Source organism: Podarcis pityusensis (genome assembly GCF_964106645.2).
Source record: "Podarcis pityusensis genome assembly, chromosome: 2".
NCBI classification, from domain to species: Eukaryota; Metazoa; Chordata; class Lepidosauria; order Squamata; family Lacertidae; genus Podarcis; species Podarcis pityusensis.
In genome coordinates, this window is record NC_138029.1 from 80,233,659 (window position 1) to 80,260,532 (window position 26,874).

General features: G+C 41.2%; 1 protein-coding gene and 1 long non-coding RNA gene across 12 annotated transcripts in view; one reads left to right on the forward strand and one right to left on the reverse strand.

Annotated features, from left to right (window-relative positions):
* Window positions 1-26,874, forward strand: part of LOC308472198 — a 111,219-nt gene that overhangs the window by 37,231 nt on the left and 47,114 nt on the right. The window contains exons 2-5 of one of the 10 annotated variants that reach the window (XR_013983333.1): window positions 10,477-10,781; window positions 11,063-15,383; window positions 15,604-15,664; window positions 16,434-19,700. This is a non-coding gene — a long non-coding RNA (uncharacterized lncRNA). Of the gene's footprint in view, window positions 1-10,476; window positions 10,782-11,062; window positions 19,701-26,874 lie in introns of those variants that run through there. The other 9 variants (XR_013983334.1, XR_013983336.1, XR_013983329.1 and 6 more) reach the window with 9 other exon arrangements.
* The window catches only part of NUP210 (nucleoporin 210), a 98,950-nt gene continuing 93,863 nt past the window's right edge, over window positions 21,788-26,874 (reverse strand). For both annotated transcript variants that reach the window (XM_080996692.1, XM_080996693.1), the window contains one exon: window positions 21,788-24,916. In XM_080996692.1, the coding sequence (XP_080852818.1) occupies window positions 24,816-24,916 (101 nt within the window). In that variant the 3' untranslated portion in view covers window positions 21,788-24,815. The remainder of the gene's footprint in view (window positions 24,917-26,874) is intronic.

The following is a 26,874-nucleotide window of genomic DNA, read 5'->3' on the forward strand; positions in this document are numbered from 1 at the left end:
TTCTCATCTAAAATAAATTATTGGTTTAAGTGTGAAACAAGCATAAGCCCTTTGAAGATGACAGGCCCGGGAAAGCTGATCTCAACCAGACTTTCAGGAACAAGTGTCCATTTGTCCACTAGGGGCACTGAGTTGGCATCTAAGCCCTAGCCATTGTTGTCTCTGATGTTGTCTGGAGAGTCTGATGGACAACTTGCTGGACTCTTTAAGATACGAACAATGACCATTTTCTTGGCATAAGTTCTTAAGGAAGGACTGCCATAAAAAAGAAGGCTGGGCCTTCTAAGGCGGTACATCATAGCAGGAAAATGGTAATGCTTTTTTTACTGGAACTGGAACATAGCTTGGAAAACTCAATGACTGTCAGAACTTTAAAATTTGTCAGAAGACCCCAGACTGTGGAGGCTCTTGCACTAGAGCTACTGGGGGCAAAGCACATAAAAAAAAATATCCTGTCCACAGATGTGCAAAGAATAATTGGTGTCTTTTAATGAGGAGTTAATGGCACTCAGCACATTTATAATGACACATTTCCTGTACGGGTCTCACTGTGATGAAGGCAGCAAGGATAAAATTGCAGCCCTACCAAGTCCCCATGTAATATTTTAGTTTTGAAATAAAAAAACTGAAAATTAATTAAAAAAATTATGGAGCACTTTGTCTAAATAAAGACCATTTCGTATTCTACTGCACCATGACTACTAAATAACTCCCTGCCTGTTTTATTGATTGATGGTCCTAGGCATGAGCAGGATCAACTTCCTAGTTCTTTGATGTGGTAAAGTTTCAGAGTCCAGGTTCTGTACAAGACTACAGAAAAGGTACAATGAATTTGAAGGATGTTGTCCTAAGACCATCTGTGTGTAAACCAGGGAAACTAAAATCTAATTAAGGATTGCCACAGCAGGCTTTATGACACCACCACCCGCATGAAGAAGTATGGCAATAACCTTACTGTCTCAAAGAAAAGCTATAGGGAGCTTCTGATTCTACCCAGATGCCACTAAATCCAGTGCCACCTAGTGACTAAAATATATAATGACACTATACATAAGCACATTTAGAATAACATGCTAATTCTGGCCCTTTTGCCATATTAATGAGTAGATAGATAAATTTATTAAGTTTATATCCCACCTTTCCTCTAAGAAGCTCAATAATGGTGTACATGGTTTTTCTCCTTCCCCTTTTGACCTCACAATAACCCTGGGAGGTTGGTTAAGCTCAGAGACAATGACTGGCCCAAGGGATTTGAACTCTGGTCTCCCAAGGTCCTAGTCCAGCACTGTAACCATTACACCACACTGCCTCGCTACCAAAACATGCCCAGTTCCCATGAGTAACAATGGCAATCTGTAAACATCTGAACAGTTTCACAGTCAGAGTTGAAGATTAACATTTGCGCCTACTCCCTTTCTTGGCCAAAATATTCATTCCTGCTTAATTTTTCTTATTTATGCAAACTTCTGTCAGCATTTGACATGGCTGGCTTCACCAGAGTGTTTCTGATGCTAACAAAGTGTTTCCAAAAGGGTTTGAGGGGGGAAAGTTATATATTTCCTGTCATTTATCAAGATAAATTGGTTTCATTGCTTTGTGGAAAAGACTCCATCAATTTATATGAAAGTGAAGAAAGAGGAGGAGGGGAACTTTTTATATGTGAGGATTAAATAATGGCTTTCCTTAGCAGATTTTTCTTCACTTTGCATTCCCGATTAAAAATATCTATTTTAGTTTAGTCTTTCAAACTGAGGAAATGGGTCTGTGGTTGTTCGTTGTAATGTTGGTGCCACGCACAGCTTTGTTACTAACGTTTGTTTATTGTGCATATCTTAGCTTTATAAAGGATAGGTTCCAAAAAGAAGAAGACAAGAGGTAGCACATATGAATAATGTATCTGACATTTCTTAATACAGGGCCAAGAACTTGGTTTATCATACCTGAAAGAACAGAGCATGCATGATTTCTACCTAGTGCTGTTCCCATGTCTCCTACAAGCCATTCAAGCTTTGCCATTAAGAAAAATGTCACTTACGTTTTTTTCTCTCATCATAAAATTAAAAATTCAAAGTCAATCTCTTTAGCATATGACATGGATCAAGGGGAAAAGTAAATAAAGAACTTCATTACTAAGTAATTGTAGGGCTCTGCAATTTAGTTTGATCATGAATGACTGTACTTTTATATAGTTAACCTTTTAAAGATACTTTTGGCTGGTGTGTTCTGCTTCAGCATAATCTAGGTGACCTTTTTGGTCATGTTGCTCCATAAGACTTTGAATTAACATTTGTTCTCATAAGGTTGTATTTCAAAACTTTGATTCTTTTATTGGGACTCAGCCTGTCCAATTGTAGTTTCCAGAGCAGAAAAACAAACTGCCTTTCCCTTGTCTTTTCAAGTGGTGGGATCTGCTAAGATGAAAATAACAAGCAAATCTCTGGCTCTGCATATGGTTCTCTCTACAGTATATTACTTCTTTGTGTTACAGACACTAGCCTAGCCTTTGACAACCTGGTGCCCTATAAATGTTTTGGACAGATGTCTTGTCCAAGACTGATGTGGATTTACCATGCCAAACACCTGTAAGTTGGTGAAGGTTGCACTAGCCCAATCTAACTAAAGTTATCCATGGCTAAGTTTTATTCAAACAAATAGACGTCAGAGCAACCTTAAGTATTTTTATTATGGGACAATAATTTAGTCCTTGGTCATTATAACTCAAGATCCTTGAGGCAGGATTAGTCTAAAAAAAATAAATTCAAAACTCTTTTGAACAGTATCTTCACTCCTTCCCCTGCAAATAATTGTGTTCTCTAAGAATTGGGGAGTTCTTATTGGGATTTGCACTAATTCTGGTGTTGGCATGCCCGTAACATTGCTTTTCAAGGGCTGCATTATACCTTATGTTCACCATAGAGATGTCACCGAAAGCAGTGTTCCATGACAGGCTATCCACTACTATCCTAATCGTTAGAATTACTTGCCACAGAGAACACTCTGTAGTATATCTGTACCATAATTGCCAGGATCATTGAATGGTGGCACAATGAATGGAGGCACGATGGATGTACTTCTTTCATAAAAACATAGGAATAGCTACCAAAGTCATGAAATATAAAGCTATGAGTGGTTACTGTGAGTGGTCCACCTCTACCATTGGATGCAGTGTGCCTCTGAATGCCAGTTCATAGGAATCACAAGTTGGGAGAGAAGAAGAAGAAGAAGAAGAGTTTGGATTTGATATCCCGCTTTATCACTACCCGAAGGAGCCTCAAAGCAGCTAACATTCTCCTTTCCCTTCTTCCCCCACAACAAACAGTGTGGTGAGCCAGTGTGGTGAGTGGGGCTGAGAGACTTCAGAGAAGTGTGACTAGCCCAAGGTCACCCAGCAGCTGCATGTGGAGGAGCGGAGATGCGAACCCGGTTCCCCAGATTACGAGTCTACCGCTCTTAACCACTGCACCACACTGGCTCTTAGAGTGCTTGCACACTGCCATGGGCATCTGGTTGCTACTGTGAAACAGGATGCTGGGCTGAATGGGCTGGCCTGATCTTTCAGGCTCCTCTTATGTTTTTTATGTACTCCGTGAAGCAAGTAGTTCTACATGTTCTATTGGAGAATTCAATTAAGGATGGCCTACAGTATTTTCCAGCCCAAAGCCTCCTGCTATTTCACAAAGACGGACGTGGGAGTAAAGGTAATGCCAGCCACACTACCTTGAAAGTGGCCATGACTTCAATAACAGCTTGATTGCTCCCCTCCTATTGGGCACGCCTGTCCATGTGATGCCAAAGGCACTCTCCTCATATGAGAGACCAACTTGCATCTTCTCCCAAGAAAGGGGTAGTATGGCAAATTCACCCCTGCTAAAGGGCAGGAGTGGCATATTCTTCAGAGAAGAAGCGAGCCTCTTGTTTTTGTGGAAAGTCCTGTTTTAATAGAGTTCAGAGGAATTACTACTTCTGAATTAGAAACACCATGTTAGAATAAAGCAAAACGAAAAGAGTGTGTTCTTGACAGCTGGATTTATTTATAGCTTCTGGTCATTTAAATTATCCACACAGCCTGAAATCCCCAGCCTTATTGCACCTCACAGCCATATTGAATTTCATCCAGCTGAGACGCACTGAAGTCTAAGTGGTATAATAAAATTCTAATCATGTGTAGCATTACGTAGCAATAAAGCTGAAATTCTGCTATGTGCCGTTGCCCTTTTGTCTCTCTATACAAGTCCCTTTGACTAATTTTAGACATCATATTTCACAGGTAGCCCTTGCAAAGAATGTGCATGAATTCTTAAAACTGAGCTGCATGTTAATTTCACCTTAAAAACTTAGCTGGTTTTTAACTATTTCCCATGAGCAGTAGGATTCAGGAGTCTGCAGTTTGCTGTTGATGGGGAAACAAGCCAGGGTGTGTATAGTAATGTGCAGAAACAGCCACAAGAGCAATGGCTGGCTCTCTCTCTCTCTCTCTCTCTCTCTCTCTCTCCCCCCCCCGTCGCCCCCCCCCCCCACGCCGGGCCACAATTTCAGAATAAAAATCTGCTCACACAACACTGAATTTTTAATCGATATAAGAAATACAGTGGAAACAAAAGGAAACAACTCCTAGCAGTGCTTGAATAATAACATAGGACATAACTGCTTTATAATATCATGGGCAGTGCTGCAACCCCAGAGTCGGCCACTACTGGACCTAATGGTCAGGGGTCCCTTTACCTTTATGATAATATCATCCAGAAAGTATAAAACAGTGCAGCTACATAAGAACATGAATCATTCCCAAAATATCCAGATTCTAAAAAATAATACTATACCATACTGAAAGGTTGATATTTTGCTTTGTCCTTGAATCTTCCTACCACACTTGCCATCCTCTCCTGCCACAACAGAGATGCACACCACAGCCTTTGAGAACCACTGCACTAATTTCTGATCTGCTGTTTTGTTTGTCCCAATTCATGCCACATCCTTCTAAAATGGTATAGAGGGTTGCAGTTATTGTTTACTTGTGACCAAGCAGGATAAAGTCTGCAATGGCTACAATCCTAACCATGTCTACTCAGAGGTAAGCTTTTAATGTTTAATAGGTTATTGTATTTTAGTGTTTTGTTGGAAGCCACCCAGAGTGGCTGGGGAAACCCAGCCAGATGGGCGGGGTATAAATAATAAAGTATTACTACTACTACTACTACTACTACTACTATTGAATTCAGTGGGGCTTAGTCGCAGGTATGGATTGCAGCTTTTGCTGTTCCAGGCCAAGTGTCTCTGTATCTACATATATAAAAATGGACAGACAATATCATTACGCTCAGTTGCTTTACACAATTGTCTCAAAGTGACTTATGTGTACTAGGAAAATACACAATGCAACATATGAAAAGCAAGATTATTTAAATGTTAAGCAGTATTCAAGGTAAACAAACCATAAAACCAATTGCTCCAACCCTTCACATAAGTCTAATGGTCACAGAGAGCTGCAACCCATTTTTTTCTGCAAAGAAAAGACTAACACGCAAATGCCTGAGAGAAAAGACAATCTTTCGCAAAAAATATGTCAGTGTTGGCTCCAGGTAAGCTTCCCTGGGGATAGCATTCCATAGAAGGGGAACACTGCTGAAAAGGCCCATAATTCCCACATCAGACAGTTGCCAGAGCATAGCACTGGTTAAATATGAATGATAGTTTCTACCAGGAGGCTTTTTGTGTTGTTTTTTTTACCTCTTATTTTGTTGGGAACCTAGCAGTGGATTTCCACAGTATTCTGCTGATGGGATTCTTAGCTTTAAAATTTGATTCAGAAAGCATTTTGAAATGTTGCAAGGTAAAAAAAACTACTGTGGTCCCTCCTAATATGCTTCTCTCTGCTTTTCTGGATGGGATCTGGAAGCTGAGACTAAAATCTGCTGCATGTTTGGCCTCCAAAAGGGTATAGTACAAAATCCTTTGGAACTTATTAACTTTCACCAATGTTGAGGACACGTGACTGGGGTTTGGAGGAGGAATAAATGTGGCAATTATCTCCACCTGCCGATCTGGGTAGTATCATTCATATAGAAATGGGAGGAACAGGAATGGGACCTCCTTCTCCAGGGATAGCAGCAGCAGGATTACACTTGCTGAGCAAGGGTTGGGCATAATCCAAAGAGAACTCTCTTTTAAAAAATTTAATCCAGTGGTCCAGAGTGTTTATAAAAAGAATTCACCATAAACTAAACACTGTACTTCATTGTAATGTTCCCTTGAACATTTAGGGAATGGTAATATCTAAGCGCCTTTGGGAGAAAGGGCAGGATATAAATTTAATAAAGTAATATCTTACCAAACTGAGATTTCATTTTGTGTATTCCCAGTTGGACAGGTTGAGTCCTATTGTGAAAAGTGCACACACAGGTGCTGGAAAATGTCAGCAAATTAAGCAGTGCTTCCCCTTCTGCAGTCGAAGGCAGCCTGAGAGATGCAGAGGGGTCCTGCTCAAAAAACGGCTCAGATGAAAATAAAAAATACAGGTTTTCACTATTTCATGTAATATTTCCAGAGGTCCCTGTTCAAAAACAAATGTATAATTACAGCTTTGATTATTGATGCTGCTTTATTTACCCCTTTGTACTTGGTTGCCAGAATTGCCAATAGTGCCTCTAACTGCACTGGTTTCATTTATGAACTTATGATTAACAAAACAAGTCTCTTATCTGAGACTTATGCCATTGCACAGTTTATATTACAGCCACTACAGTCAACTGATATCAAGCTGATGTGAACCAGTGTGCTGTCACTATGTCAAATTGCTATACTGATTCATCCTTGTTCTGATGTCTAAATAGTTTTAAGTCAAATGGGGAGGGAGGACTCTCTCTCTCTCTCTCTCTCTCTCTCACACACACACACACCACATTCGTTCTTAAAATCATAGCAGATGAGTTCAAAGATACTGCATTACATAATTTCCAATGCTTGTTTTGAATTCCTGGGCCCTCTAGGAGCCTCTGGTAATGTTTTTCTGGAGGCCAACTCTCTTTCATCCAATAATTCTCTTATGTAATTTGTGTGTGCACGTATAAAATGTCATTCCAGAGGAAAATAATCATGGAATGATTAAAAGGTGAAACTGAAATACTATGAAAGAACAGAACAGAAGGTATTTCACTCCAAGAATTCAATGGGGCAAACAGAAAATGTCCTTGTGCACACTTCCAGTTCCTTGGCGCATCCAAAAGAGAACTGTCTCTCTCCAGTGGAGTGGAGGTGTGATAGTTTAATTTCAAATGAGGTAGGAATGGGGAGGAATGAAAAACCCAGAATATGAATGTATTGCTACAGCCAGAGTCTGTTAGTGAATATTAGGAATTAATAAACGGTAGGATTTAGATAATATTTGATACTGCAATAAAATATAATTTAAGATCATTGATCCCCCAAAATGCAATCAAATATCCTATTTAAAAATATACCTTCAACTTTCTTATGTCTATGTCTCACCAATAACATAACATTTCTTTATTGTATTTTACATTTTCTTGTTCCAATAAGATAGGAACAAACGTAGTTTTCGGATAAATCTGTGGTCCTGCCGTCCTTGACCCTGATTATGTTTGTTACTTTTATCATCTGTGCTAAGTCCTAGACCTTACTCAGCCAATTTTTTTAAATCCAGGATGTTTTGGTCCATCCCCCACCCTGCTCCTGGCATATGGTCATTCAAATGGCAGTTAACAGATGAATTATAATTTCTTGGTCCTCCTAAAGTAGCCCCTCTTTAGCATAGCCAAGTAATATTATTAAAGGGTCCCTTGCTTGATCATAGCCTGCAAGTTCTTCTATTAATATTTTATCCCAATATAATTTGATTTTTGGACATGACTATAAAATATGAAGAAAGCCTTGCTTTTGAGCATTTGTTTTGTACCTTCATTACTCTTCAGAGACTAGATTGCTTTCCCCCACCCCCACTTTCTGAAACAGAGAGCTCTTTAAGTTTAAATATGCATTGAAGGCTGCCTGAAGCCATTTGGTTGCTTCAAAGAGAGAACTGGCAAGGCTTTGGTCCGACAAGGACACAAGAGGCTGTAGTTCTATATCTGCTTACCTGGGAGTAAGCCCCATTGAACTCAACAGGAATTATGCCAGAATAGTCATGTATATACTTGCATTGTGTTTTTTGTTCACTTGGCAAGCTGTGCAGTAATCAGAATCTGGTAAATTTACGAATGGGCCTGCTTCTGCCAGACTAACCCTTAGCCCAGGGGTCAGCAAACTTTTTTCAAGAGGGGTCTGTTCGACGTCCCTCAGACCTCTCCTGAAAGGACCCCCCCTCCCAAAAGTACCCCCCTGCCGTCACTCACGCCGCAGCCACCGATGCCACCTCGTCTTTGGCAGCATTGTCGTTGTCCTCTGCCTTGGCCAGGGGTCTGCGGGGGTGCAGAGCACAAGCCGCTGGCCTGGGCGGCAGAGGCAGCCTCCCTGCCACCGCTTCCTCCCGCTCGGCTCTTGGCCAAACGCAGCCACTTCAGTGGGAAGGAAGGGGCATCGTCCAGAGGCGTCCGCAGCTTCAGATTGGCTACAGGAGCTTCCTGCAGCCAATCTGAAACCGCACCAGTGTCACCGCCTGCCCAGAGGCGCCCACGGCTTTGGATTGGCTGCAGGAAGCCGTGCCAGAATCGCGGAAGTCAGTCCCCACGCGGCAAGGACTCCGCTCCTTGCCGGTTAAGCGCGGGGACTGACCGAGTGGGAAGCAGGGCCCGTGGGCCGGATTTACAAGCCCGGTGGGCCACATCCGGCTCCCGGGCCTTAGTTTGTTGACCCTTGCCTTAGCCAGACTACTGGACTGAAAATTAGTTGTGGTTTGGGGTGCTTGTCTCATAAGGAGTGATTCCTCTGACCCCCATCTAACAATACTAACTAAAACACCTCACTCTTATATTCTGTCATGGAAATAATAATTGCATTGCTTCAGGTGTAGGGAACCTCAGGCCTGGGGGACAAATGCGACCTCCAGCCCTTTCGTTCTGTGCCTCTCAAGTTGAGTTTTGAATTCAACTTTTTTGAGATGGCAGCAACACCGCTTGAGGGTGAGGGCCCTGAGAGTGGTGGGCTTTGTGCTGCTTGGCTGCAATCACCAATTTCTTGCCATATCATTAGACAGTTTTACACAAAGACACTGGAACTGCTCTACGATTAGGCAGAGCGAAGCAGCGCCCTCAGACAGCAACTGCTGAGGGTGGCAGGAGACCCCCACAATTCCCCAAGTCAACTAAGATAGCCTGTAGCCCTCAGCTGTGGGGGAGGATGTTGTCTCATTGCCACTGTTGGAAGAAGTTTCAACTGCTCTTCTGGTACATGGAACAACAGCAGTGGGGATGGGTGGGTGGACAGGAGTGCTAATTTGCCCTTACCTTCAGGCAGCAAAATGACTTGTGCTGTCTCAACAAAAGCACAACCACTTGCTTCCTTCAAAAAAAATAGAGATGAGATTCACCTGGAAAGGACGGCGCAACTGAGAAAACAAAAAGGGAAACAGTGATGGTTAAGACAGTGCTTTTTAAGGTCTGTGGGCGACAACCACCACTATAATAAATACCTATCCAAATGCTGGATAATTTATGATGCTTCCTGGTTCTTGTCACGCGCAAAATACAATTTGCATTATTTCAGAAGAGTAGACGTTCTTTTCCATTACTGTTGGGGATTTAATGAAACATACTGTATATTTTTCTTTCTTCCTGTTGTTATACATAATAATGCATTTCTATCCTATATTAGCATGCTGTTGTTTTTAATATTAGCATTCTGGTTTTGCATCTCATGAGATCAGTTTAGTTTAGTTTAGAAGCTGAAAATGTGACTTTATAGGTGAGACAAAACATTCATTGGTTCCTAGCTGAAAGTCATGATGTGTTACAAATGTGCTTATAATGAAGTGCTCCCCATCCCACTTTTGGATTCTTAAAAGGAAAACACTATTGGACTTGAGCTTATAAGGTGCCTGTGCTGGACCAGTGACTCTGCCCACTTTATCAGCAAAGGCTGCTAAATGTGTAACATTTTCTATTCTAGGAAATGATAAAGGTACAGAAGCTTGTTTGTATACTCACATCTCATTAGCTGGAGTAACAAATGTATTTTATTTTATTTTATTTTATATTTAGTTAGTTAGTTATTAGTTCTCCCTGTTAATTCTCCTTGACCTCTCAGTGTCATGGTAGCCTTCTGGAGCGGTTGTACGAGCTGGGAATGGGTGGCACCGCTTTGTGGTGGCTCTGGTCCTACTTGGATGGATGTTTCCAGAGGGTGATGTTTGGGGAGTGTTCTTTGGCCCTGTGGAGTCTTCAATGTGGGGTTCTGCAGGGTCTGATTTTATCTCCCATGCTGTTTAACATCTATCTGAAACTGTGGGGGTCATCTGGATTTTGGGTATATGTTGTCAGCAATATGCTGGTGACACACAGCTCCATTTCTCCTTTATATCTGCAGGCATGGCAGTGGATGTGCTGGACCGTTTTCTTGCCTTGGCAATGGACTGAATGAACAAAACAGCAGAGGGATTTGAAGAGATGGACCATGACTGCAGAGACAAAGCCACCAAGCCTGGATTTGGAGATGATGATTCAGGCTGGATTTTTGCCAGGAAGTTGCAATGCATCAGAGTTTTCAAGGTCGAAAGTCAGGTGCTCTGTATAATTAAGCAAACTGACATTGTCAGCTAATGCAAAGGGGAAAGCATTGCTGTCAGCAGTCATATCAAAAGTGAACAGGACAGCACTGTCCCTTCTGTAAAGGTACGTATATAAAATGTCCATTTGGCATTATATACCCGGAATGGATGCTTCAGGTAGTGACGAAATTAGATATTAGCTTGGCAAGATTCACTTGTTGCAGCATGTGGGATTCCAGATATTTATTTGCCAGCTTGATAGAAATAAGGTATGTGATCAGCATTTCCTAACCACTCCAACACCACACACACAGATACCTCACTCCCCATTCCTAAACTTACATTTTCTAATATATTTTGGGTGTTTTTTTAAGGTCATTGCCAATATTTTACCTTTATTTACAGAGTAATCCTACCTTCCTGAATGAGGAGAGAGCTGTGGCACAGCCATTGCTGCAGGGAGAACCTAGCTGTATTGCGTTGGATAGGGAGAGGCAAGTTTTTGAACTGCGTTTGTATTCCTTTTGCATTTTATCTTCCATTGACCACAGTAGGAGCGAAATGCATACACCAGCTTTGGACTGGCGTATGGCGTGCAGGGGGAGGGGAGAGACATGTCCAAGGAATATTAAGGCTCTGGATCCTGCAAATCCATGGCCTTCCCCAACCTGCCCCCAGAATGCCTTCTTTGTGGCTTCTTTACATACAGAGGACCACCAGTAGAACAGTGGCAGCAGTGGAGCTTTCTACCATTGCACTGTGAGGACGTGTAACTGCAGACCGCCCTCATGAAAAGGGAGCCTGCAGTACCCGATTTCTTGTTGACTGTCCTCCACAAAGGCTTAGGCTTTGTTCCATTAAGAATAAACAAATTTTTGAATGACTGTTGATAAAGACTGCATAAACATGGACAGATTCACTTGGTTTCACTCTGGACAAGGCCGCAAGTGACCATTCACCTTCAACCTTCCTTTTTGAATCTCTGATTGAACAGGCCTCAGTGAAACCTCTTAACTCAGTGGGTTCCACTCAGCTCCAGTGGCTTCAGGGCTGTTCTTGAACTGAGGCCTCCTATCCTCACATGCTGTAATGCCAGTGGTATGCATTGTCGTTGTGCCAGTGCAATGAATTCATGACAGTATGTCACCTTGACATAGGGCCTCTCTGTTCATCTGTAATCTTTAAAACGTTGACCAGCACATTTTCTCTTATTGCTTCTTAAAGATGAATTATGTGTATCCCTGCATTACACATTATTTTTATTTATCCCTCTGCACCCCAAAATAATCTCAACCAAAACATTTTCACAAGAAGGAAATTTGAACTTATCAGTTGTGAGAAATTAAGTTAAATAGGTTATAAGAGTGTATGTGATATATATATATGTATTTTGCACTCAGGAGGGTCACATAAAAATCACTCCAAATACAATTCAAAGCCCAAAGAAGTAAAAATATAAAAAAGAAACCACAACAAACAGAAAGCTAAAAATCTATAAAAATGCAGAATCAGCAGCAATAAAATTTTCTTAGCCAGATTCTTCAAAAGCCTTTCAAAATAAGGATGCTTTGATTAACTCATAAAAGGCAACGAGGAAACTAGCCTAGTGAGCCTCCCTCGTCTTTCACAAAGATGAGATGCCACCCAGGAGAAAGAGTGGCTTCCTAACGCGGGAAAACTGAAGTGAATGCAGGCATTCTTCCAAGACTGTGGGTTGGGCCAGAGCACTTTGCGATTGAAAGGATCATAGAAGAACTTCAGCTTTGCCTGAAAACCTATGAGCCAGTGAAGCTCTCAGAATGGAGGTCTCTGCAGCAGCTTTGGTCAACGATCAAGGGTGATGCTTGCTTTTTTATTATGTATAGTAATAGTATTTTCACTGAATTTTGTTTTCAGTTTATATCAACACTACAAACACAACAATAACAATAAAAAGAAAACTAAAGTAAAACAGAATGCTGGTTGAGGGAGGAAGGAAGGGAGGAAAGGGAAGAGGAGCTGGGTCAAAACTCTTATGTTTTTCTCATTTTCTATTTATGGAGCTGTCATAAAATATATTTGTATGCAGCGAGCACTGAATTTGCCCTATAGTTTGGCAGGCATCTAATGTCTGTAATATACACTATTTACTTATTCATAAGACAGTTTTTAAACCATCTCATTTAAAAATATGACTAAATTTATTAAAACACCATAAAATACAAATGGTCAACAAATGAATCCTGTATATAAGTACTGATATGGAAAAAAAAATGCATAGGATGCAGCTAGTTCATGCAACTGATCCATTCCCACTGTCTTGGGGTAAGGACACAATACTTTAGGGAGGTATCCCATCAATGCTTTTTTGTCCATAAATCTTAGATCTGTTTACAATTGTGTAGCAACAGCACAGTACCAGATAATATTTACCAAGTGTCCTTCGGTATCAAGGCACCAGCAGTTAGAGGAGGAGAGAATATTTTTCATAATCACAATGGGGACTCATATGTCCTATATAGCAATTTCTCTTGTAAGAGGCATTGTCTTGAACCATGAGCACTGCCTCCCACTGTGGTGGGAGTGTTTGATTCTCCAGCTTCCTGTTCTGTCCTGCACACATCAAATTATGTTGCATCAGTTTTTGTTCTAGCCATAAGCCAATGGTAAAAAAATAAACCATTGGTTTGGATAGTGTTGGTAAACAAAGTAGGCTACCTAATATGGGCAGCAGTTTAGAAACACTTGGGTTGGAAGGAGCAAATTTAGAATCTAACTCACGTTTCTGGTTGTGTTGCAACCACAAGAGTTAGGTAGTCAATATTTCTTGATGGTAAGAAGAAAACAAAACACCAAAGCCACTTCCCTTGAGGATGGAAATATTCTTAACCAGCTTGAGACTAAATGTTTTCAAAGACAGTCCATGCTGGGTACAAGGAAGTTGAGGGGGGACTAAGATGGCAGTGAGATCCCTAGAGATGTACTTCATGCATTTACTTCATGGCTATATAGCCTCCTCTATCTCTTATACTCACATCCCCCCGACACATTTCTGTTTCCAAAGTGATCACAGTCTAAACAATCCAAGTACCTGGCCTAATATTTCCAAGACAGTCCACCCCATAAGTCTCCCTTTCAGTGTTCATCGCTTTTATTTGGGTTATCAAACATTCCAATCTCCATTCCCTAATCAAAAACAGAGAGCCATAATTCTCAAATATTGTTAGGTTTGTTATGTTGTGGTCACATGTAGTTACACCTAGACAGAGACTGTTATGAAGGTTTCCTTTCATTACTGAAAGTGGAGACTTGACCTGCTGTTGAGCAGGCAAGATCAGAAGTCCAGGTTCCAATTACTTACATCAGGTCTGGCCAATACTTGCGGCCAATCACAGGAAGAGAATGGCATTCATATCCAGGATTAATGTATATGTCCAGTTGTGCTTGGTTTTAGCTACATAACTAGGCAGGTAAAAGGTAAAGGTAAAGGACCCCTGGGCAGTTAAGTCCAGTCAAAGGCGACTATGGGGTTGCAGCGCTCATCTCGCTTTCAGGCTGGCGTTTGTTCACAGACAGCTTCTGGCATAACGGGACACCTAGAAAGCAATCCTAATGGTGTCTACTCAGAGGCAAATCTCATTGAATTCAATAGGGCTTACTTCCAGTTAACAAGTGTTAGGATTGTAGCCTTACTGCAGTTTAAACAACAATAATATAATAATTTATTATTTATACCCCAGCCATCTGCCTGGGTTTCCCCAGCCACAAGTGTAGAACATAAACAATACAACCAGAATTTTGCACTGGAGGTGAATAGCGCCCACTGCAACCCAAACACTCGCAAAATACCTTAATCCAGGCATTAAAATCTTTGCAGTGATTGGAATGTTTAATTTCATGATAATTTTAGATATAAAGTTAATTATGTTTGTGTTCCTTTTCATAGAGCCAGGAACAGAAGGTAAGCAAATGAGTGCCTACAAAAATAAAAAGGGCAGGCTTAGTATTTGAAATTGTCTGTGAAGATTGTGAGAAGGTAAACTACAGAGACTGTATGGCTGTGCCATCTTGTCCGACTTTATCATAAGGAAGAAGTGATTCTTGTGCAGTGAAGTTCACTTTGCCTAGATCTTTAGGCCTGATTGCTAATTATACTGCGAACAAACACTCTGCTCGAAAACCGTGTCAAACCTAGGTAAATTATGGGATAAAAATAAAATCCATTTAAAGCAAGATGAGTAGAGAATGTATATTTATAGCTGCAGAACATGAGCCAGACTTGAACTATCAATTCCTCATTTTGTCATTTAAGATTATTATTTTTAACTGTTATTATAAATCAGTATCTTGACATTTGTTTGTTATGTTTTGTCTTCATTTAATATAGCTCCTCAGTGTTCAGTTAGGCAAGAGAACTGTTCTGCTCAAGTTCTAACAGACACAACTGATCCTAGCTGCACAGAATATGCTCACAGGATTAACAAGAAGGTGCTTCCTTTAATTTGAAGGAAATGGGTAGCTACATTTTTATAATGTGACACTCTTCTGTAAGAATGGCTGGAAACTTCCAACTTAAAGTCCGCAAACCCATGTTGTCCACGTTTTCTTCCATAAATGAACCTGAATTGTTCAGCAGAAGCAAGATTTAAAAAACAGTGTAACTTATCAGAACCAATAATGTAACAGTATCTACTGGTGGCAGTGTCTCCTCACTGGGGCATATAACCACCCTGCTTTACAGTCTGCGGTAAGTAACACTTTGGAACCTCATCCTTCAGATATTGTTGGACCCCAACTCCCATAAACCCTGATCAGTATGGTCAGTGGTTAGGGATGATGGGAGCTGTTAATATAGTAATACCTGGAGAGCAACAGGACCCCCACCTCTGGATTAGGTTGCTGTTAATATTCAGGATGTTTTGCTACTCCAGACAAGACTGAAAATGCCATCTCCATCTGCTCCACAGCCCTGCCCCCAGTCCAGACAGCTGTGCATCCCCTGCTAAACATTGAAAAGCCCTTCGAGAGGTAAGAATGATGGGGGTGGGACGGGCAAGGCAGGAAGTAATAGAGCGCTCCAAAATTACTAGGATGAACATAGTCTTTTTACAGGATTACAGCCCATGCTTACTTAGTAGTATGTTCCCTGGTATTCAATGGTGCTTACTCCCAGGCAAGTGGACATAGGATTGTGCTGTTAATATTAACCTCTGCACTAACCCTTCAATGCGTAATTTTCACAAAATGCAGGAAGTAGAATTAGGTTTTAGTTTGCTGCCTATGAAATACAACTGTATACACAAATCAGTGTAGCCAATATGCAAATATCCCTCTAACCCAGAATCCTGCTCCTACAGCCATGAGTAACAGGAGCTAGTTTTCTGACCATTTATATAAAAAGCAGTGACAACAACAAACCCTGCACCCATAAAGTCAACTCTAAACTTCATTCAGAGAAGCAGGCTCTTGAGGGTGGGGTGGGGGGAGTCAGCTTACTGCACAAGGTATTTTTCATAAGTGCCAGAGGCTAAGTGAAGATGAATGTTCAATATGCATCCTATAAAGCATAGTCATAAACTCCAGAGCTGAGTAATGATGGTACACACTTGTAGCAGAGAGTAATAATGGGCCTCATTCAATATACAATAATGTGATACTAAATATTTATCTGCCTGTCACAAATTTAAATGAAATTCTTTCCATTGCAAAATATGCTGTGCACATATATCATAAACTACCCTTCAAGAGGGCAGGTGGTGTAAAAGGACTAACTTAAAATTACAATAATTACCTGCAGATCTACTGTTGCCTAACAAACCTGCTTATCCTGTGTTAGCGAACCTCTAGTTTCACAGACAAAAGCTGGGAGTCAAATGAGAAAGAAGGACACTCTTCACTTACTGCATAGATGGGCCACATTCCCTTCTGGGCAACTTTCTGAGGACTGCATGGCAGTGGTAGATGGGTATAAATTACAAAACTGGTGTAAATTTTACCTTTGTACATTATACTAGTTTCTGCAGATATTCCTGCACCCTTCTCTATCCTCCATGTGCAAACCATCTATTAAACTTGAAAGACACATTCCAGCAAGCTCATAGTATGTAGAATCCATGTATGAATGAGAGCAGTGAGGGGTGCAACCTTGGAAGAGTGGGGAGACTTCTGAGGGCCAGATAGACAGATTTGGGGCTCCCCACATAACTGCTTTAAACAACTTAGCCCTGGAGAAATAGAATACATGTGACTAGTTAATAGGGTTGTCATATTTCAAACAGTGAAAAGACAGAAAAGTTGTTGAGCTTTTTTGCCATTTTGAGCTATTTTAAGGTAAAATCAGCACTGCTGACATGGTGTGCCATACATCCAGATTTTCCAAAACATTTGTCCAATTTCTGCCCGGATGCTGTTGATGGATGTGGTATTCCGGATATGTCTGGGAAATTCTGGGTGTATGGCCACCCTAGTTGTGCAAAGATTAAGTATCCAACTGGGAGTGGAACTAGCAGTGACCACAAACCCTCGCCCAACCCCTCTTCCAGATTGACATCCCAGCTGCATCAGAATCCAAAGGCTCTTTTTCTTCCCCTTGACCTCTCCTCACTTTCCCAACTGTCAGTTCAAGGTTGGTTTCATTCTGCTTGGGACAAGTACCCATGAAGGCACTGCCAGGCTACTCCTTTCTACAAGAACAACAAAACTCTCAGTTCTAATGGGACTAGGTAGTATGCAGCAGTGACTGGAGAACATGGCTACCCTCCCATTCCCTATTTCCACTACTACACTAAACCTTTGGTGCATTCCAGCTTCCAGATTTAATTCCAGAGTTCAGGCAAGTGAATGGCTGTATTCCTAGTTCTTCAAAACTTTACAGAATGGAACCATATGTCTCTGCTCATCTTCAGTCAGAGCAGGACTGTGGCATCACAGGCAGCATGGTTCTCAGGAGGAAAGGCACATTTCATAAATCTAATCTAGTTTTTAGGGACCAGATATCATTGATTCTACTTCAGGACATTTCCTGTCCAATTTATAGTTCTGGGCATGAGACAGTGCAGGGAAATGCTGTTAACTATTAAAAGGAAAAGAAACCGCACCCGGCAGTTCCTCAGCTTAATGTGCATTTTAGCAACTGCACATTGCCTGAAGAAAGTGGCCTCATCATTTAGTTCAGGCTATAAATCCTTTGCGACAGATCTGAGCTATTTTGCTAACGGGTTGGAATGAAATCCTATACTCTGATTCTGGCATGGTCTGCACATGAAAAGCATAGAAAACCTGAGGGTAACTTTAATTGGGCAAAATAGGGAATCGGGAAATCTACTAATCCTAATGCAAGTTTAAATTGGGAAGAGGTAGAGAAAGATCTCTAGTATGTTAATTTATCTTAGGTAATTCTTCTGTAATCACCTGTGTTGGTGTTGGTGTTGTTTTTGAGGAATATTCATTATTTCTGATCTAGCCCTGTTCTTGACTCTGTGCCAGCTACCACTCAGTAAATATCTTCAGCTTTATTACCATGACATTTCCATCCCTTGGAGGAATGAGTTCATTCAACAGCTGATGACACAATTTAACTGTGATTTTAGCAGACTTATTTCAAGATGATCCATGCCAGTGTCTGTTTTGTAATCCTTACTAATGCTAAGCACTGAGCAAATACCCTGAACGCAGAAGGGTTGTTCTTATACACACTGTGACTTTCATACTTGAGCATCTAAAAAAGAAAAAGAAAAAAAGTAGTGTATGGGGATGAGTTTGGAATACATTACCTGGTAGGGGAAGAAACCTATTTATTAAAGCTGTAATACACTATGGTTTGTTTGTGCCAAATGTACTTTCCAGCTGGAGTCCTACCATTCTGGGAGTAGGAAAGGCCCTGTGATACTTGAGGACACCCTACACAAACAACAGGAGTGCGTACACATTTAAAACTCAGTGTGTATTTCGGACACTTAGAGGGTATGTATTTAGATCAATTTAGGAAGATCAGCATGACTTCTCATTGTTGGAGACGTTGCAACAAGGGACAGGATGACTATGGCCAAATACAGAAAAAACTTTAGCAGCTATTAATAAAGGGCCTGAAGACAGGAGTGCCCAGTGTGCTCTGGTCCATGGGGTCATGAAGAGTCGGACACAACTAAACGACAACAAGAACAAGGCCTTAGCTTCAGTCTTCCACTGGACTTGGTAAGTCAGAGCCAATAATTTATGAATTTGGTTTCAAAGAACACTGTCCACAATGGAAATTTGTCCATGCATTGAAAAGACCCATGTGGACATAAGAACATCAAGATTAAATATTTATGCCAGTGTTGTTAAAGAAAAAAGGTTGAAGAATCACTCTAAAATCTAGATGAATCTTAAGTAGGGAACTGCATTCACTGTACCCTCAATGCTTTTCCAGATTAATTTGAATTTAACACATACCTTGCAGATTCTGCAGACCAGATACATAACAATGAAGCAATATCTGAGTAACTAGAACAGGAACGGGGAACCCCAGTCAGCCCAAGCATTGCATTCCCTTCTGGGCAACCTTCTGAGGCTCACCTGCCAGTGATGGGCAAGACAAGAGGCAAAAGCGGGCAGAGCAAGAAATGTAAACTTTATCTTTGTACAGTAGGCTAGTTTCTACATACATTCACACACCCCACTCCATCAAGATAGGCAAGTGGCACTACGGGTTCCAAGACATATTCCAACCAGGCAAACAGTTGTGGTGTGAAGCAGGGAAGGGTGTGGGCTGGGGAAAGATCTAAGGCTCAGATAGAGAACCCTCTGGCATTTGGCTCCTGGACCTCAAGTTCCTCAGTCCCAATATAAAAAAATCTACATTTAACCCTGGGACTCCACTGTCATGTAGTCACTGTAAGCAAATAAATAAATACCATACACAGCAGGTTCCACCTTCAACAATATACAATGATACTGTGCTTGTAATAACAAGAATCTATGAAATGTTGTAGGTAGGTGTCATGGCTGCCACTTGGACACAACCGCTACATGCGCCTTTCCCTGTTCCATGTTCTCTTTCTTCTGAATTGCTCACTCTCTTCCAAGTATCTTGCGCAGTCAAACACTTTCCCACGGTTATTTTGTAACAGCTGTCAAATGCTTGGAGTTAGTTACAGTTTCAAAAGCTCCCCCTAGGGGGAAGACTTATATTTATTTTTGCTACACAGTTTCCCCCCTTTTTTTCCAAAATACTTAAGATACTTTGTCCATATATATTCCTTTAAAATGCGAAAGGGAACAGTAAAGTCACAAAAATTCTCTTCTTTTAGCTGTCTGTCAAAAAAACACACAATTATCTTGATAAACTCACGTCAGTCCTGACATCCCCGCTCCAGGATCAGGATGAAAATAACTTCCTTTTACTACTTCAAGTAGTCCAAAAAAATATTCCCAATTTAAAATGTTGAAATCCACTCTTTTAAAAGCGATTTTCTAAGCTCTAGTGTAAATTGCCTTTGCTTTGTTCTATTTACAAAAGAACGGAAGGGTGACTTCCTGTTTAGCCCTTCCCGCTCTGTACCGAATTCAATAGATTTTTTTCTTTTTTTTATAGTCCAATTCTGTCCTTTTCACGAATCTTTATTTGCTGTCCCATTTGTTCAAATTCTAAGTACTCACGGGTGTTTCTTTTAAAGTCCGAATTGTCCCAGGAAAAAAGGCAGTGCTCTCCGGCAACGGCTACGCGGCTTCACTCCACAAAAGAAGCAGACGACTCACAGCACAGCGCCACTTCCCCGCTCTGTTCCGGAGCCCGTTGCCGGGTTCCTTTGCAGATTGGGGGGGCGCAAACAGTGCCCGCCGAGTCCCAGGGTCACAGGCTTCACCCGCCTGTGATTTAAGGGGTCCCCGCTGCGCCGAAGCGGTGTAGACCCAATTTCTGTGGAGCAAGTTCCCTCCGGATTAGAGGGAATCCGCCATTACCGTTGGCGCCACCTCCGGAAGTCCGGTTTTTTTTGGAAAAGAAACAAATTCTAATCACACATCATTAAGTTTAAGCCAGTTATGGAAATAATATGATGCTATAGAAATACAAGTTTAAGTGTGGGAAAATCAGGCAAGAGGGATAAATCAGTGACAGATTACAGAACATTCACAGGCTGTTTTCTGTGGCAGGCCATGTTAAAAAGGAAGGCAGCCAGTCTAGACACATCAGTATCTTCCTCTTGTGGTTGGACTGTGTTTTGTCTGGAACCAATAGCTTGGAGAGCCTTCAGGGTTCAGACTTCCCAAGGGTTCTTCAGAGCCACTTGTCTTAATAACAGTGTTTGGACATGTGCACTACAGCCAACCACAGCTCAAGAGCAGTTAACATCCAATTCTCTACTGAATTCAGTGGAAAGAGCACAAAATTAGAAACCTTCAAAATGTTATGTGCATATACATTTTAAGCAATGTGTGTTGTTGTTTTTTACCAACCTCTTTGAGTTGACCCTCACTTAAATAATTAAAAAGAATTGCCAATAAACCCACAAAACTATAATCAACTGCTACCAACCCAAACACACGTTCTTTTTAGCTCTCTCTAGATTTGGGGGTGCTTCAGTTTCTTACAGAAAACTGCAACACCTGTAAGGCACTAAAGTGTTTAAAGCTAGAGACATATTAGGTGGAATAATCAGGGCAACCATCATCGTTAGAAAAAGGTCTTAAATCTTCCCTCCCTTTCCTATTCCCCTATCACTCTATTTTGGTACCCAGAAAGAGGAGGGTTCACAGAGCAAAAAAACCCCACAGTTTATTTAGGGTAAAAACAGAGTTTTACTCCGATGCCACTGCCTACTTTACTTGAAAGACATTCCTATGACAGCAGGGAGCCTCCAGTCGTCTCCCAATGAACTCAGTAGTTGTCTTTGAATTAGAAGGAAATGCTATCCCCAGATGCAAAGGCTATTCCTTTGACAGCTGGGTGAGAAAACAAAAACATGGACATTGTGAAAAGAAAGTTAACGTCAACGCCCCCCTGCTCTTCTTCCAGAGCCTTTTGTTTATTAATTATTATTATTATTATTCTGTATTGCATTTATAAGTTTTCCCTTCCCTTGTTACCAATTTATACATCCATCTCATCATGATTATATTACAAAAATGTCTAAGGTTGAATGTGTATATTTAATCATTTTCAGGCAATGCTTATGTGTTAAAGCATATCTTTATTTCTAAAGCAAATAAACTGTAGGAAACCAAACAAAAACTTTGTGTTTTCAATATAGAAATACAACTTTGTCACAGTATCTTTGTACGACTTTCAAATTTTCCATGAAATATTCCCTGCATTGACATTTTTTTAAGCATCACAGTAAGGATTGTTCACAGTCACATACACTCACAGTGTTAGAAGTAGGCACTAAGATTTCTTGTTCTAAACTGCTCCCTGTTAAATGTTAATTATTAACACTTAGGGTTGAAAAGAAGGTGTTTATGATACAATTCCAACACCAGGCAGTGGGTGATATCCAATGTCACATCAGGTAATGTGATGGGACTCCACCACTCTCCTGCTTCTTGTAGCCCCCCACCCCATGTCACTGATCTATTCCAGAGGGTTCTCCAAATCTTCATGGCAGTTTTGGATCAGTCGGGGATTGTAGGAGGAAGGAAAAGAAAGGGAAAGCTTATTGCCTAAGCAGAAATCTGCTGCACAAGTGGGCTGCCGCAGCTGGATGTCACCCACAGTCCAAAGACCAGACCTAGAGAATATTCACTTAGTAAACATCACATTCTTTTTTGTTGAACCTCTGCAAAAATTTCACCTTTGTATTTTATTGGCAGTCTTGTTTCCTGGCAGATTGGCAACACTGCATTTGCACAGCGACCTACTTCTGGGCCCAGTAAATACTGAACAGCCAGGCATTTGAGAAGCTTTGAGCTAGTGAATTGGAATTTAGAAACAATTACTCCAGGTCAGTCTTTGAGTTCCTTACTGCTATGGCATCAAAGAACCACACTGCTGGTTGTTGTAGACACTGAACTTCCCAGCAGCCATTGTATGACAGAAGGAAGGAAGAAAAGTCCACAAGAAACCATGTGACGTTTCCAGTCCAAATTTATACTATATGTGGTGGTATGCTGTTACTTCTAAATCCTTGGGGGAAAATTTTGTTCTGCTTGAAGTGAACAGTAACTGCACTGACCTCAGTAGAGCTAGGGCATGCACAGGTTCACATGGGAAGGTCACAACCGTATAGACAGCACAACAAAAATAAAAATATTTCCTGTTGCGGAAGTCAGTTTGTGAGGACTGAGCTGCTCTTTTGTGTATCCTCCCTTATTCACATTTCCATGACACTCGTGCAGCACTTCAAGTATAAGGGCCCTAATCCAGGCCACAGTATCAGGTAAAGAGATGCTCATTGAGACTCACTGGCCACATTGGAGCCTTGGCCAATAAATCACAGTGGGCTTTGGGCTTGCATGAGCCCCACTCCCATGTACCCAGGAGGAATGTGGAAGCTTTCATTTCTAGTGTAGATTCACCACAACTTGCCATATTCTTCACACTCGACATATTGGAATTTTTTGTTGCTTTGGCTCACTGAAACAAGGCAACTTAAAACCACAGGTTATAAATCTGAATATTCTAATTAGCATTAGCTACAGTTTAGGATTCAGATGACTCATCCTTGGAGCTATTTTTTTAGCACTCAGGTGAGGAACCTTACTCTTGCAAGCCAATTTTGCACTTCCTTGTTTTGTATGGCCAATTTTGGCCCACCAGGGTGGTTTGGATGTTCCCTACACACGGCATCATACAGGTAAAGGTGGGGCTTGACTCAGCCAAAAAGGCACCCTTGGCCAAAGCCTCCTTGTGCATCTTCCAAAGCATCTAATAACAAACTGATTGTCGGGAGCCTCTGAAGCGCTGCACAAAGCAGGAACACAGCAAGGGCAACCTTGCTGGATCTGGGTGTGCAGGAGAGCTCCCTGTAGGAAACTCTGTTGTGCACCCCTACTTGCTCAATTTGGCTAATTTTCTAAGTATGCAGCAGGCAGCAAGGTGCTGCTAGAAGCAAGTTTTCCCCTTAATTTCAGAAGCTGTTTCACTGCAAACAAGGGGAAAGCTTGCTTTTAGGAGTGCCTTGCCTTCCAGACGTTTGGCACTTCAAAGGATAGAAATGTCATTTGTAACACCAAGAGATTGACAGGTAGGTCTCTTACCTGTCCAAATTTGACCCACAAGACATATTTGGATAAGGATCTGGCCCATGGAACTAAAGACCTTCACCAGTGCTGATTTAGCATGATGCCCAAATGTGGCCAGTTTCTGTTGAGGTATTTAACTTTTGCAAAGAACTAAAAAAATACACAATCAGCCACTTTATATCAACATTATTTTCTTTTAAAAAGACTCAGCTTAAAATAAACTTTTCATTAAAATAAAACTGTTCCTGTTTTTTTTTAAAAAAAACACCCTGCATAGTCAAATAATAACTAAAATAAAAATTTCATTTACAGGTAAATAGCAGAGGGTCATGGTACTTGCAGCAACTGGTGAAGTGTATGCTGACTATTTTTAGGTGAGAGGAGACCCTACTACAATTCTTGCACAAAAAAGGCACAACTATTTAATAGTTATTACAGCATAACTACTTTCTAAACTGGAAAATTCAAATTATTTATAAGGCTAAAGGGTGTGAGAATGTAATAGTGCACTTTCATTCCTGAGTCTCAAAATAAATTAATAAAATCTGTAACCAAACTAAAACTTTAGTCTTCTAGAAGCATGTATCCCTTTCATGTTTTTGGCTTATGTCCTTGTATCTCTCTTCCTTATTTGCATTAAGCCTCTTTATGAAACTATAAAAATACAATTTCCACAGGAATTAAACAAACATATGCACTGCATTGATACAGACAATTAGGAGGTACAACTAGTATTAACTGAAAGAAAGAAAAGGCAAGCTAAATCAACACAGATACTGGGCATTACCCATAAATTCCTCTCCCAACACACAGATTGTGGAAGAGTAGATTCTACTACCCTTAAATAATATGGGCATAGTGAATTAAAAAGGTATACAGAAATTTTGTTGCATTCATCAAAGAAAGAGAGTCACAATAAACTGAGCAAAAAGTTAAGCTTTGACAATTAGTTACCAGTAAAAGCACTAGTACTTTAAAATACAAACAAGAGTCTTTTGAGAGGGGGAAAAGGCTCTGTCTACTGTGAAGCATAGCCAGGACTCCACAGCCTGGTGGGAGAGCCGTGAATGCTGCCTGAAGATGTGGAACTGAAGGAAGGTGCAGATCGAGCAGGAAATCCTACATTTATAAACAAAAGGCAGAATTATTATTCATATATATGATAAGGATGTTGCTAGATTGTTTGTGTTAAAGATCTTCATGGAGTCACAAAAACACGATTCAAGCTAATGCTGTTCTGAAAATATTTCCTGTGTTGTTGTTTTTCCATTCTCCATCATTTAATGAGAAAAGCAACTGCATTCAAGCATTTTCAAAGGGAAGAAAAATTAGTGCAAAAAAAGCTTGCACTAATGGAATGGTTGCTACAGCTCTATGTTGAATAGCTCCCATCATGAAGTAACTCATAGCATGGACAATGAGGAAGCACAGGTAGGCAAGCAGGTTGCGGAGTGCTGGGGAAATGCTTCCCAGAAAGAAAAGCACACATGCCAACATCCTTGCCATCTCATGACAATAAATCCTCAATGTTCAAATCTTCACACTCACACAAAATTACCAAGAGTCCTGAGAATGGGTGTGTGTGAGAGAGAGAGAGAGTGGAAACCTTCACAGATGAAGAAAACTTGAGAAACTGGAGGACAGTTCTCAGCACAGAACTAGTTCAGACTCAGTTAAATGAAAATATAAATATGTCGGAAGAGAAAAACTACTCCTACAATCCATAAGCAAACACCTTTGAGGAACAGTATCAATCCATGCCATGGAGGTGATAAGTTAGAAGTGTGGAGACTTCATAAGGAGAGGACATTTCAGCCTCCAGCATATTAAAAGAGACGGACATGTTATCTTTCTGCTGGGGCTCACCAGTACAACTGGAGGGGAAGCCTCTAAAGAACTCAGTGGGAGATCCCGTACTCCTCCCCATCCAAGACATGCTATTTGAATAGCTCTGTTATATTCAGCAAGCAGAAGAGAGCTTCAGCAGCCGGATGAGCTGGTAAAGGTAAAGGGACCCCTGACCATTAGGTCCAGTCGTGGCCGACTCTGGGGTTGCGGCGCTCATCTCGCTTTATTGGCCGAGGGAGCCAGTGTACAGCTTCCGGATCATGTGACCAGCATGACTAAGCCGCTTCTGGTGAACCAGAGCAGCACACGGAAACACCATTTACCTTCCCGCTGGAGTGGTACCTATTTATCTACTTGCACTTTGATGTGCTTTCGAACTGCTAGGTTGGCAGGAGCAGGGACCGAGAAACAGGAGCTCACCCCATCGCGGGGATTCGAACCACCGACCTTCTGATTGGCAAGTCCTAGGCTCTGTGGTTTAACCCACAGCGCCACAGCTACAATTCCCAGAGTGGTTTAACCCACAGTGCCACCCGCATCCCAACCCTATAATCTCTGCAGGTCTTATGATATGAATCTTTCATGAACGAACACCTGCTGATGTAGTGCTAAGTGCGGTATGCTTGCACAGAATGAGGTCTGCTTACACAGACTTCCCCCCTTTTCTCCGCCTACCACGTGCCCCCTAAACTTGTTCTCAGAGTTCCCACAATCCCCCGGAGCAGATTTTTTTTGGGTGGTGTTGCGGGGGAAGGAGAAGTGGGAGACATCCCATTGCACACATGAACTTCATTAGGTGCACACAACAACTTAGCTGAATCCTACCCTTTATATATGAAACTTTTATCAAGCAATTTTCAATTCAGTAAATTGGACACTGGGAGACAGTGGAGGTGGGGGACATTTTGAAAGTTACTGCCAGAGGTCATTGTGGTCTTCAGTGTCATATGTAGCCAGCATGGTTTTAATGCCACAAAACACAAAAATTGAGTATTACTTTTTTTAAAAGTATCCATTATTCATTTAAAATCATCTCTAAAGGAGGAATGCAAGATTATCAGCATTTGCTGTTATTGTCTTACTGCTGTGTATATTTTGTTTCAAATACAGTGGTACCTTGGTTCTCAAACATAATCCGTTCCAGAGTCAGTTCAACTTCTGAAACATTCGAAAACTAAGGAGCGGCTTCCAATTGGTGCAGGCACCCTGGAAACAATAGCCAACAACTG